The 14824-nt window shown below is 41.9% G+C and overlaps 1 protein-coding gene across 1 annotated transcript in view; it reads left to right on the forward strand.

Moving 5' to 3' along the window:
- The window catches only part of SELP (selectin P), a gene marked incomplete at both ends in the record, with an annotated part of 29745 nt that extends 15620 nt beyond the window's left edge, over window positions 1–14125 (forward strand). Inside the window, 7 exon segments of the mRNA XM_079723850.1 lie at window positions 906–1091; window positions 7219–7404; window positions 8509–8718; window positions 9777–9962; window positions 10807–10926; window positions 12769–12799; window positions 14071–14125. Of these exon segments, the coding sequence (XP_079579976.1) occupies window positions 906–1091; window positions 7219–7404; window positions 8509–8718; window positions 9777–9962; window positions 10807–10926; window positions 12769–12799; window positions 14071–14125 (974 nt within the window).
- Between the last annotated feature and the right edge of the window lie 699 nt (window positions 14126–14824).

The following is a 14824-nucleotide window of genomic DNA, read 5'->3' on the forward strand; positions in this document are numbered from 1 at the left end:
TTGAGGCTCAGAGGGGTTAAGTGACTTGCCAAAAGTCACAGAGCATGATCTCCAACCAAATCAAGTCCTCCAGCACCACAAACTCCACATGGATAAGCTGTGGCAAAGAACCATGAGATCTTATTTACTGTTTTTGTAGGTGAACAAGTAGTGTCATCTGGGGCTGGTCATTGTAGGATGAGACTGGTGGGAAGAGCATCTGCAGATGGCCAGTTACATTATGTGCCTACTTTGTGTCATGATTGTTAAAATATTTTTAAATTTAATTTTTGCCTATGATTTAGTTAACTTATTATTTTATATAACTGAGGATCTCTGCAAGGCAAGGATTGTTTTATCTCCCATTTCATAGATGAAGCAACTGAGATTCAGAAAGCTTATTGTCCAGAGATACATTGCTAGTAAGTAACAGAGGCAGGTGTTGGACCCAGATTCTTTCCACCACTTGGTTGGGGGAAGGAACTTCTGGAAGGGGAAAAAGTATTTTACTCCATTTCCTATTTCAAATCACTTGTCATTGTTTTATGGCAAGGTGATTAGGTCTATCTCTGAAGAAGGTATCAAGGAAGCAGCCAGTCCTTCTCCTGTCCAGGAGCAACTAACATGAGCTGCATCACTATCTTTCCCAACAAAGCACCAGCTCCCTTTTAAATCACCTCTAAAGCTCTTCGGGGGTGAGCATTTCAGGATACCAATCCACTGTCAACTGCTGCTATTTCACATGTACAAGACTTCTACCTGGTGACAAAGCACCATGAAATTCAAACAATCATTTCTAACCCCATGCTGCCCTGGTATGTTAAGGACACACGGACACGGACACACACACACACACACACACACTGATTTAAGTTGCTGTGTTCTAAAACAACCTCCTCTCTCCTCCTTGGTCATGCCCACGGTAGCCGTTACCTGCACACCTCTCCCGAACCCTCAGAATGGAACAAAGACCTGTGTCCAGCCTCTTGGAGATTCCAGTTATAAGACCACATGCCAGTTCACCTGTGATGAGGGATTCTCTTTATCTGGACCGGAAAGATTGGACTGTACTCCATCTGGACACTGGACAGATTCCCCACCAACATGCGACGGTAGGACCATGGGTCTATCCTCTCTTACAGCTTCTCAAGTAACATTATAGAATGGAGGATCATCAGGAATTCATGTAAACCTCTTCTTAAGCTAAAGGAAGCTTTCTCCACAAAGCATAACAATCTAGACCAAAAGCTTTTCTCTCTCTCTCTCTGAATATTCTTTTTTTAAAAATTTTATTTATTTATTTGCTGCATTGGGTTTTTATTGCTGCGCACGGGCATTCTTTAGTCATGGCGAATGGGGGCTACTGTTCGTTGTGGTGTGCAGGCTTCTCATTGCAGTGGCTTCTCTTGTTGCAGAGCGCGGGCTCTAGGTGCACGGGCTTTAGTAGTTGTGGCTCGCGGGCTCTAGAGCTCAGGCAGTAGTTGTGGCACATGGGCTTAGTTGCTCTGCAGCATGTGGGATCTTCCCAGACCAGGGCTTGATCCCATGTCCCCTACATTGGCACGTGGATTCTTAACCACCGTGCCACCAGGGAAGTCTTCTCTGAATAGTCTTATAATAATAACTTTAAACATTTCATAGTTTTATAATGTGCTTTAGTGTCACTGTGACATTTGATGTTTATTACAATTCTAAAATAATGAGGACAGGCAGTATTGTCTCTATTTTACAGATGAGAAAATAGAGGCTCGGAGATTATGTAACTTGTCAAAATTCACACTATTAGTAAGTGATGAAGTTCAGCTATGTTACTGGGACTTTTACTTCATTATAAAGAATTTTTCTACTACACTCTTACTCATTCATTCCCACATCCACCTTTGCTGAGCACTACTAAGCCCCAGACACTGAGCTTACTCAGGGATGGATGTGATTTCAACCCAACCCCTCAAGGATGTCACAGTTTATCTATTTGTGTATGTTTCTCCTTGCTCAACTTCTATATGGATTATGAGCTCCTTGAGGGCAGGAACTGTGCCGCATTCACCTTTGTATTTCCTGCAGCAACTAGACAGAAAAAAAAGTAGGTGTGTGACAAGTATCTGTTGAATTGAAGCTTATCATTTACTGGTTAAAGTTATTCAAGCTCAAGCCCTATTGACAATGAATTAGTAGATTCTCAAAGGCAAGGGCCAGATCTTATCTGTCTTTGATTCTCCCGAAACATCTGACTGACACCTACCTAGTATATAGTATGCTCTAAAATAGAAGTGTATGAATTGATTAATTTATAGCTCATGTTTACTTTCAAAAGTTGCCATTGGGGCTTCCCTGGTGGCTCAGTGGTTGGGAGTCCGCCTGCCGATGCAGGGGACATGGGTTCATGCCCCGGTCCGGGAAGATCCCACATGCCGCGGAGCGGCTGGGTCCGTGAGCCATGGCCGCTGAGCCTGCGCGTCCGGAGCCTGTGCTCCGCAACGGGAGAGGCCACAACAGTGAGAGGCCCGCGTACCGCAAAAAAAAAAAAAAAAAGTTGCCATTGTTCTATTGTTCTGTGTACTATACCAGCAGTAATAGCTAATTTTTATTGCTTGTGTAAATAACTACCAGCTATTTCATATGCATTTTTTGCATTCAATCCACACAACAATCCTCAGCATGGTTATCACTCTCCCCGTTTTAAAGATGAGGAAATGGAAGATAAATAGCTGGCAAAGATCTAATAGATAGGAAGTAAGGAGTTAGGATTCAAACCCAGGTCTAGCCTGATTACAGGGCCAGAGCTTTTACCACTACACTACACTACACTGCCACACAGTGGCAGGTTTCTAAATCCCGGGTCAGTCACTTGTAAATTTACTCTTTTCCACTGCTCTTGTCTAGTTGCCGAAATGAGTGATCAAATGAGACAATATGTTGATAGAAATCTATTAGTGAAAAGAGCTAAATACGTATTCCTTCTCGTGGAATGAGCACTAGATTAATATCCAAAGACCTGTATTGCTCTTCCATGGAGTCATGGACCATGTAAATCATGTCACACCCTTGATTTTCTCGATTCCAAAAGGAGAGGAGTGAGCAAGATCAACTCTGAGGTCTCCGTATGCTAACACATATAAATGGAATCTAAAAAAAAATGGTTCTAATGAACCGAGGGACAGGACAGGAATAAAGCCGCAGACGTACATAAGGGACTTGTGGACACGGCGGGGAGGGGAAGCTGTGATGAGGTGAGAGAGTGGCATGGACATAGATACACTACCAAATGTAAAATAGATAGCTAGTGGGAAGCAGCCGCATAGCACAGGGAGATCAGCTCCGTGCTTTGTGTCCACTTAGAGGGGTGGGATAGGGAGGGTGGGAGGGAGACTCAAGAGGGAGAGGGTATGGGGATATATGTACACAAACAGCTTATTCACTTTGTATACAGCAGAAACTAACACAACATTTTAAAGCAATTATACTCCAATAATGATGTAAAAAAACAACAACAACAACTCTGAGGTCTCTTCCCTGGACACAAATTCTGTAGACTAAAGGACAAAATGCTATCACCTGCTGTTAAAAAGATATACTACAAGCCACCGGAGGAATCTAAAACATTTATGACTGATATCATTAAGGCTTCATCACTTATTTCTCAATCACTCGTTTGTTTATTCCATGGGCATTTATCATAAGCTCTGTTTTTCCACATTCTGTTTTAAAGCTAAAGAATAAAAAATCCCTAAGAAATATCTCACTAAAGTTTAAATCATATATGCAATCAACATGGTTGTTAAATCTGTAATCTCTGAAGCCCTCATTCCCCTCACTACTTTCCACCTCCTTTTCTCCACACGAGGTGGCATTTGCCCACCACCCTTCAGGCCTAGCCCTGCCCAGTGTCTAGAACCAAACTTGACCAGGGGCAGCAGCTTTAGTCAACTATGGGCTTTGGAATTGTCAACCCTGTGTGCACCTGATCATTAGCTCTGGCTTTTGTACCTGTGTTTCTACCTCATTCTCTAAATTTATTCTCTAGATTTAGGCAGATAGCTCCTCTTCTTTTCCCATATGTCTGAGTCCATGAATTTTTAACCCTTCAGCACTGAACCTTGATTTTTCACATAGTGTTTTTCAGAGTCCCGGGCTATATCAAAGAGGCTTGAGGGCCACCAAGTAAGGAGGGGTGGTGTGGCAGGTGCAATGCTGAGTCGCCTGCTTCACAGCACAATGTGAGGTTCCATTTTTTGAGTAGGTCCACAGATATTTCCCTTTTAGTTAGAACGCCAGTTTCCTGGTCTCTCTAGGACCTGAGCTCTGCCTGTATTTTCCAGTCTCCTCCCAGCCTTTGCCCCACCCCAGGACCTGAATTCCTTTCCCTGAACCTAAGCAGTGCTGAATTGCTTATATCCGGTTTCTGTGTCCCCCATGTCACCACCTGTTGAGCCACTATCCTGACACAGATGACTGTTTTCCCAATCACTTTGTCATTGGCCCTCTGGAGACCATGTTTGGCTGCTGGACCCAACTCGTAATGACTAACCTCACCTTGATGGGGAGGGATGGGTCCTGGTTTCAAGTCCCAATCCTAGCTCTGCCCTTCTGCCACATCCTTGCTCATCCAAGTTCTAAAATATAGCAAACTGGTGCCCTCTAAGCTCTGGCCTGGCTCGCTCACATCTGTTTTATTTCTCCACTCCCCCAGCATTCCTCTGACTCCATGAAGATTCCTAGCCTTTATTTTAAAAATTTGAGTTTAGAACAGCCAACTCAATTAAATTTATTATTTATAATATATCTTCTTTCCAAAAAATTCTTGACAAAACTGTATCCAACTCAAGTAAAAAGAGATAATACAAAGAAACAGAGAATTAACTAAATATGTCATAAGATAATAACAGAGTGCCGGTGATGCCAATAATTCATGAAGTCACAGGCAATCATGTACAGCTACTTCATGGATTACAGAAAAATATCAATGAAGACCTTTCCAGTAGGCAGCACTGCCTTTAAGTCCACAAATATAGAGCATTAAGTATGGTGATAAAAGCAACCCTTATCCATTTTCTATTCTTCTTGTAATGACTCAGGTTTTGGTAAAGTTTTAGAGCAGGCTCAAGAATATGACTACTCTTTAAAGTCACCCACAGAGGTCATTCCTTAGTAAAAATCTCTTCCTCTGCATCTGCACTAGGCCCCTTCACTCCAACAACTTCCTTGACAACTCCACAAATTTAATTCAGCCCGTGTTTGCTGAGTGCCCACCACTTGCCCGTTCTGGTTAGGCTTCCATGAACCTTACCAAAGCTCCCCCTCAGACAGGAAAACATGCTTCCTTACACAAGTTCGTCCTTAGATTCAACAAGGTTCATGTTTACAGAAGAAGGATTAGAGACTTTCCTAGCTACAAAAGGCCATATCTATAACCTTGTCAGAAAAAGACTGACAAGACTGAGACCAAAGCAATATCCTCCAAGTAGATTTAATGCTGTAGTAATTCTCTTTGTATACGAGGGGTCACTTAAATCAATTTTTAAAAATAGTAACTCCTCTTGTTTCTTTTCACACCATGTAAAAATACTTGTTAGAATGTGTCCAAATTAAATTGTGCTAACTTACTCGTTCACTTGACAAATATTTTTGGACCCCCTACTTTGTGCCAGGCACTGTTGCCTGGGATACAGTGTTGAAAAGAGCTGACAAGGTCCCTGCTCTCATGCAATTGACATTATGTATTTTCTTGGGTTTAAATATAAAATTCTTGGAGATATTGAAAAAGTTATTTTAGTGAAAATGTTGATAAATGATTTAATGTCTATGACTTACACCAATAGATATGTTTAATAAATGTTTGATAAATGGAATTGATCTGCCAGGCATGGATTTATTAATTACTCAAAAATTTGAGAGTTCTAAACCAAAATTCAGTATGTTACTTTGGCTATTTGAATGGATTCACACAGTAAGGAGCCACAATCCTTCAGTGAATAGCCTGCCACCAAAAAGCACATGGGCCAATATGCAAAAGCCAATACATCACTTTTCCATGAGGCATTACATAGGACTTCAAGAGATTTTTTTTTAAAAAGCAAAATAGCTAAGCAAAATGAGCCTTATCTGATCAAGGCATTGCTTTCAGATAGTCTTGGATTTAAAGAAAGAATAGTCCCTCAGTTTGTCAATAATCCAATATTTGTTGATAAATAACAGTCTTATGTCAGAGACCTTCGTGGGGAGAAAGACATGACCCTAAGAGAAACAAGTAACTGCAATAACTTATCAAAACAGTTTTTGAGGGAAATAGTAAATTAAAAATTCATTTGCTCATCCATTTGGCATATGGTGGTTGAGCACCACCTCTTGACATCCTGCAGTGTGAATTGTGGGAGACACAAAGATTTATGGTTCTTGGGTTTTGGGAGCTTTCTATCCAGGAGAAGAGGGAAGAGATGACATGTGATATGACAGCATATGAGTTCAAAGAGAAAACTGATGCGCTCAGAGGAGAAGACTTCAGGTTGCAGTGATCAGCAGAGGCACTAGAGAGGCTGTGTTCATTTGGATCCTAGAGGATGGGTGGGATTTTATTCAGTAAAAATTGAAAGAAATTTAGGGCAGTGCGAGCCAAGAACCAGAGGCAAGAACACACAAGGTCAGTTCAGGGACTTCCCAGGAACTAATCGAGCTTCACCAGGAGGTTTTGAGCTTTCCTGTGCTATGAAACTGTGGTTTTTAAAAAAAAAAGCCTGGGGATCCAAATGGAAGAAACAGTCGTTTAGGACCCAAGATGATCATTGCAGGTTTAGACGTGTTGAATTTGTGGAGACAGCAGGATATCTAACTGGAAGTAGTCTCAGGCAGGAGGAAGGACAGAAGTGAAAACCTGGACTGCATTTATACAGATAGGACAGTGAGAGCTGGGGGGAGGCTATGAGGTCTCTAAAGCAGCAGGCGTAGAGAGAAGAGGATGAAGTTGTGAATTCTTGAGGATGACTGCCTAAATCCTTGACTTCTTTGTTGTTGTGACTTCTTCCTATACCCCTCTCGGCAAGCCCACCGTCCCTCCCCCTGCCCTTTGTACTTCATGACCTGCTGTGCTCATTGTGAAATGCCTGCTACCTAGCAAAACACCTGACACAGCGGGAGCTCAATAAGTAGTTAATATTTGCTGAAAATGTGAATGAATAAATTTGGTGCAAAACAGGGCTTCCAAATCAATTTGGAGATTGTGACATTCTTGATTTGATTCTCCAGCCATCAAGTGTCCAGAACTATCTGCCCCAGAGCAGGGAAGGCTGGATTGTCCTGACACTCATGGAGTATTCACTGCTGGCTCCACCTGCTATTTCTCCTGTAACGAGGGCTTTAAGCTGGAGGGGTCCAACCATGTTGAATGCACAGCTTCTGGAAGATGGACAGCACCCCGACCGACCTGTGACGGTAAAACAGGATACACTTGCCGGGACAGCTCTTCTTCTGGAAATTTCCTCAACAAAAATAACAAACACTTACATACACTCTTAGTATGTGACAGGTACACATGACATTATTACTGTGAAAGCTCCACTTCTTGTCATGAAGTGGGTTATCTACTGGGGTCTAGGAAACACAGCCTGGATTAAAAAATGTATAAGGAGTGACAGGACTTTTTCACATTTGTGAATAAAAGATAACACCAATTCTTAAGCACAGATTTTCTTTTGTAATTGTGGCCTCTTTGTCTCAAAGAGCTTTGCTGAGTTGATTGAATGGTTTCCATTGCTTCATCGCCAGGAGAGAACACTAGGGGTGTAGTCACCGGTCCAGTGTTTCAAATCAAGGAACTGAAACAGAGAGGGGTCAACTGCCATCTTTCTGCCACGTGGCAAGTTAGTGACAGCCAGTGGCAATATCCATGCCTCACATTTCATGCTGACCTTTGGCCAGAGGACAATACCACCTCCCAATAAAGCAGCACTGAGCAAGCAATTGGCCTCTACATATTTCTCTTTCTACTGAACTCTTATACTTCTGCACCAATTACTCTGGTTTTGTTTTGTTTTGTTTTTAGTATCAGTAACATGGACGCCCCCCCCCTTCCAATTTCTTCTTCTGGCCAGGAGAATCATCTCTCCAAGGACAATTTTAGATCATTTTTCTCATCTGGTTTTCCATACCTGATTTTAATAGTTTTCCTTAACTTCCTTAAGGAGCTATTGCTAGAACCTCCCTGATTATGAAAGGAGTGGAAGGCAGTTATTCCACGTCAGTCTTTTTTTTTTTTTTTTTTTTCTTTTTGGCGGTACGCGGGCCTCTCACAGTTGGGGCCTCTCCTGTTGCGGAGCACAGGCTCTGGACGTGCAGGCTCAGCGGCCATGGCTCACGGGACCAGCCGTTCCGCAGCATGTGGGATCTTCCCAGACCGGGGCACGAACCCGTATCCCCTGCATCGGCAGGCGGACTCTCAACCACTGCCCCACCAGGGAAGCCCCCCATGTCAGTCTTAACTCTGTTGTGCTCCTTCTAATTGGGAGTTCTCTAAATTGAAACATTTTCTCACAACAGACATAGTATCAGCTCCTACTGTAGAGGTGCAATGCCCATCTCTCGTCACTCCAAAGCAAGGAACAATGTCCTGTCAGCATCATCTGGGAAACTTTGGTTTGAATACCACTTGCCACTTTGGATGCAAAGCTGGATTCACACTCATGGGAGATAGTGCTCTCCGATGCAGACCTTCTGGACAATGGACAGCAGTAGCTCCAGCATGCAGAGGTAATGTGAAAAGGAACAGGCAGTTCTGATGCAATCTTCCAGCAAGCTAGTCACTGTACATGCCTGTCGAAATCCCATCCAACCCCAATGACCACGTGACCACTTCAAGTGTCAGCTCCTCCATGAAATCCACACCAATCCCAATTAGAAGCAATGTGCAACAGGCATACCAACTTTTCCCTTTCCTTATGTCACAAGGTAATGCCCTGGTACTCAAAGACCTAAAGGAGGAAACATTTGTAAATGTCCAAAACGTGTTAGAACAATACACACGCTAAACATGAAACCAGCTATATGAATTGTGAAATATAAGTTACAATTCTGTTAATGATGTGGCAGTGTAAATATTCCGTATTTTCATAATTGGAAGCTAAATAAAAAGATAAATCATGACTGATACCTCTTGAAGACCTATCGCCCTGTGCACGAAGCACTGTGTCTCTTTCATCACTGTATTCCCTAGGAAGCACAGCACAGTGCTTTGCAAATGTCACTGTTGCTCAATAACATTTGTCTGAGTTAAATTCAGTTTCCTGAGTTGAGTTAAATTTGAGTTATATTTAGCTTTCTATCCACAAATTTAGGAGAATAGCCTGAAATTCCCTGACAAATAGTTTAATGAGTATGGAAGTCTCTGCCTCTTTCCAACGTCCAGAGGCCAGCTATGCTGAACACTTGTTATTTTAAGAAATATGTGCTGACATGCCAGCTTATTGCCAATGGTAGTAATAATGACATTTAGGACAACAGTGTTTTTGAGAAGCAAAATTTTGTAAATAGTATTTTGGTAGGTAAGATCGACCAATCCACTGGCAGGTATTTATTGAATTGCCACTATGTGCCCCTTCTAGTTCTTTGGCTATCATTCTTTGAGTGGATATCTTAGGACATGTGATGTTGGAAGGGCTAGTGGGAATGTCAAAAGTAGCTCATTTCCTTTCTGATCTTTTGTATTCTACCTCATCTAATGGCAACGCTAGCCAGGTTTCAAATGAATCCATAATTTCTTTTATGTTCATTCTATATGTTAGTTTTTCCTGCATTCTTTTTTTCTGCAGCTGTCAAATGCTCCAAGCTACACGTTATTGAGCCAATAGTGATGAACTGCTCCAACCCTTGGGGAAATTTCAGCTATGGATCAACCTGCAGCTTCCATTGCCCAGAGGGTCGTTTACTTAGTGGCTCAGCGAGAACAGTGTGCCAAGAGAATGGCCAGTGGTCAGCTATCATGCCAGCGTGCCAAGGTTTATTTCTCATATGGGTTAGGAAGTTGCTTTGATATGGAAAATAATGAAATCAGTGTTTCTCCTCTGAGTATTTCTGACAGTGGTTGCTTTCCATCACTGGGTTTCTCCTGCATTAATAATTGATTCATAATGAATCAGGCAGCGTCTCTGTACCTCATGCAGAGCAGTGGGAATCAAATTCAGTGACTGTGTAAACAATCACCACTCCTTTTTCAAAGCTCCAGTTTGTGAAAAGAATACTCTCATTTCTTTATAATCTGTGTGTAGTACATCTTGAAGTTTCAAAATGTTTTAAACTGAAGGTTATTTAATGCAGAATCCTAATTTATTATCTCAGAAGATCTTTGTTTAACATATACCTCCAAAAATATAATATATCTTCCTTAATTAAGCTCCATCTGTTTGTAAGGTTTATTTCATCCCCCTCCCTTTTTTTCATTTCTTTTCTCTAGCAGTTTGTTGTAACTACTTTTCATCACATAAAAATCTTCAATTGCCCCCCCAATTACCCACAGTTTACTTTGTTTATCCAAACTTCCATTTATTGTGTCTACCATTTAATCATCTATTTCCTTTTATTAAGTCCTTACCCTGACTCCTTTGGAAATTATGTTTGATATTTAAGCATTAGGAAGAAAATCAGGCCCTGCGGGCATCCCATTCTGTTGCAGTGGTTTATGACTTCCAGATCTTTTTGTGCTGGGTCGTTAGCACTGCCAGGACCTTTGATGACTTACTTAATCTCATATTTTAGAGTTCTTCGGGACCTCCTGGGGGACTGATAGTCTTCTGCACAATACCCTTCCTATGTCTTGCATGTGTGCATGTGTTTATTTTGCAGCGAGGCCATTGACTATCCAGGAAGCCTTGACTTACTTTGGTGGAGCAGTGGCTTCTACAACAGGTTTAGTGACGGGTGGGCTACTCCTGGCTCTGCTAAGAAAGCGTTGCAGACAAAAAGGTAAATAGGAAAGAATATTCTCCTTATTTTCTTCTTTCATGTGATTTGGGGCAGGGCAGTGAAACAACAACCTCAGTAGTTCATGTCTGAAAACACTGGCATTAAAAGAAAACAAGGGGCTTCCCTGATGACACAGAATCCACAGTTAAGTATCCGCCTGCCAGTGCAGGGGACACAGGTTCGAGTCCTGGTCCGGGAAGATCCCCATGCCATGGAGCAACTAAGCCCACACACCACAACTACTGAGCATGTGCTCTAGAGCCCGCATGCCACAACTACTGAGCCCATATGCCACAACTACTGAAGCCTGTGCTCTGCAACAAGAGAAGCCAATAATAAGCCAATCCTCTTCTAATAAGCTAATGGGTCTCCTCATCTTTCCTCATGGAAAGTAAGTGGGGGTATCAGAGGGGTCAGGGGTGCTCAAATCCAGGAACAGAAAGTGGCTATGTTAAAAGTACCTGCCAGCATTCTCATGGAATTGAGATTTCCACACCTTTTTTCTTTTTTAACATCTTTACTGGAGTATAACTGCTTTACAATGGTGTGTTAGTTTCTGCTTTATAACAAAGTGAATCCGTTATACGTATACATATATCCCCATATCTCTTCCCTCTTGTGTCGCCCTCCCTCCCACCCTCCCTATTTTTAACTGCTCAGAGGAAGAACCCCTTGTTTCCTATTCTCATGCTCTCTCCCTTCACAAAGCCACCATCGCATTAGGCTGGTTTTCTAATGTTCCCTCATATACTCTTCTGTGAGGGAGTAAATAGGACAATAGACAAACAATAACACTACTTAAAGACCAAAAAGCTACAACCAGTCCCTCCATGCAACATCTGTGCCTGGTTAACCAAATCCAGAAGGCAGAGGTGAGAGCTCCTAAGACCTGAATCCTTATCTCCATTACCATGTAGGAATCACCGTGTTCCTGCATTTTCCCCAAGTTCTTTCTTTAGTTTTGAGACATTTCCAGGGAACCCTCTGAACCGTGGAGAGGGACCAGCAGCCACCCATCCTCCAATCTCTTGATAATAAATAAATTCATTTGTGGAGATGGGGAATTTTCCCTTGACCTGTCCCAATTTGATTTTAAACTTTCTAGGATTCTATGGTCAAATACTAGGAAAATGCTGCATACTGGGTCCCTCCCCTGCAAATTCAAAGTGCACATTCATTATTACACTGAAGGCTCAGTCATGCCCTGTAATAAGTATACTTGTTCATCTTCATGTCACTTAATATTTTCTAAATGTATTTAGGCATGAGATGCTTTTCCTTTTTTATCTACCCATGGGATGATTGACAGACCTGCTGCCATGTTTAAAGTTTCCACTATCAGAGTCCATTGTTTGGATTAAGATAGGAGGCCCCCAATCACATATGTGATCACGGGAGAAAAACATCCACTGTTATGTTGGTTTGGATTTGTTTACTCGCTTAGCTTGCCCAAATCACGACTGAGGGAGTGTGACAAAGGATGCAGAGATAGAGGGCCTCCAGTGCCAAAGAAATGAGTTTGGAGAGCCAATGGTCTCAACAACAACCCAGAGTAGCGAAGAAGATGAAGGCGGGGACCAGAGGCAGGAGGAGAGGTTGTTACTAAAAGGGAAGAGGAGAAAGATGAGCGGACTCTGGAGTTACATATCGTTGAACGTTTAATTTAGCCTAAAACAGGTCCCACCTCTTAGGGAGGGATATTCCCTACACGTGTCTCATAATGAGCCCATCTGGAAATCGGTCTGCTGACTCTCCCCAATAATCCTTATCACTGATGACCTTTCTCCCTCATCACATTTTTTACTCTTAAACCAATCTTCTGTGTCTTCTTGCTTATTTCAGATGAAGGAAAAAGCCCCTTGAACCCTCAAAGGTAAGATGGAAATGTTTTATGATTACGTTTTTCTAGTTTGACTTTTTAATTCACTGTAGTATGTCAGAATGATTATACAGATGACCCCTTTATGAAACAAATCTTTGGCAATGTCCCCTTGACTAGTTCTGAAAATATACAGATAATAGGTCCTAGTAATACATAATGTTTTTTGTCTTGTTTTGTTTTTTACGGTACGTGGGCCTCTCACTGTTGCGGCCTCTCCCATTGCGGAGCACAGGCTCCGGACGCGCAGGCTCAGCGGCCATGGCTCACGGGTCCAGCCGCTCCGCGGCATGTGGGATCTTCCCGGACCAGGGCACGAACCCACGTCCCCTGCGTTGGCAGGCAGACTCTCAACCACTGTGCCACCAGGGAAGCCCTACATAATGTTTTTAAAAATCAATAGGTGCCCTAATGATAATATAAAGGAGCAATACAAGGGAAAGTGACTTGGAAATAAAATGCTAGAGCTGAAGCACTACACTAGCAGAGGCTATGGTGTCATCAGAGGCTTGTACCTTCATTCAAATAGAATCACTGTGAAGGCAACAGCATAAAGGTCAACTGAGAGGAATATTCTGTTAGTGATTCAAACAGTATCAGAACTGTTGCCAACACCAACCTGATTTTTTAAAATGATGAACAACTCTGGTTAAGAGTTGGAAAACCTGTTATTATCTTCCCTTAATTCACATGGCAATTACATTTTAAAAGATGCACAAAAAATTTAATATTTATATGTAGAGCAGTTAAGTTGCAGGCTCAGAGATTTTTCACCTCCATGAACGTTGAGTAGCTATTCTAAAGTTATGTGGAGTGTGTAAGACAATTCTTTTGCACCCCAGGCATATTAGGACATCCAGCACCCATGGCCCCTGCTTAAATGTCAATAGTAAGTCTCGATCATTATGAAAATCAAAAAATGCCTATAGGGAGCAGTACTACCATTCTTTGAAAACTATTGCCACGTGATCAAGTATCAAGGCTGGAATTTTATAATTCACCAAGAAGAAGCTGCAGCAGGGGCATAGCAAGTATTCAGTACCTAAAGCATCAACAATAACATGGGTATAAAGTGCAATGCAAATTACCCAGAGCTGTTAAGTGGGATCTTGAAAATCTCTTTGGTTTTATTCTTCTTTCCCACTAAAAGCAGAGAATTCCAGGGGTGGGATGGTAATCCATGGTCTCTGGAGGAACTATGTGCAGGACTGGGGTCAAGGACAAAGCATAATATCGCAGGTCATCTTTGTGTTTCTCTTATTTAGCCACCTAGGAACATACGGAGTTTTTACAAATGCTGCATTTGACCCAAGCCCTTAAGGTAAGTTATCTGTGAAAGTATTTTTGAAGAAAATAGAACAGTAGGAGAAAAAGGAAGAATATAAAGCTTGACTTTTCTTTATATAATCATGAGTCACATTTTAACCATGTATTAAATGTTCAAACCATGCAGGAAATTGTGTTGGCAGTTGGGGACGGGTATAGCAGTAGAGTGACAATAGAAAGTGAGTTCATAAGAAGATTTCCATTTCCTCCAGGATAGAAATGCTCTAATTAGACATAACTTATGTCAGGATGTATGACATTCAATTACTGGCTGCTAGGTAGTACTGATACTGCAGCTTTGCTTGATCACCAGAAGTCACGAGTGCTAGAAAAATTTTACAGACTTTATGGAGCCAATTCCCTATGCGACCTTCTAGGAAAACAAAAGTAATATGATAACTTCTCTCTCCCAAAAAGCTCAGTGAAGGGTTGAGTTTCCTAAGAGAAGTAGCCTAGATGGCAGAATATCTGGAATCTAGAAAAAGATTATACTAAGCCTTAGGGGGTACATATGATGAGAGCTTTCTTTTATCTTTTTCGGGAAAATGTAATTATTTTAATTTTTTGTCTCATTTTCAGAGACTCGTCCTTCTCTTGGTCACCTCACTCAACCTCCACAGGATCCTATTTTTGAACATCAGCCTTCCCGACAGACTTGACTATAACTGTAGCTTATTTGCCGCAGTTTTCTGT

Source organism: Hyperoodon ampullatus (assembly GCF_949752795.1).
Source record: "Hyperoodon ampullatus genome assembly, chromosome: 2".
NCBI lineage: Eukaryota > Metazoa > Chordata > Mammalia > Artiodactyla > Ziphiidae > Hyperoodon > Hyperoodon ampullatus.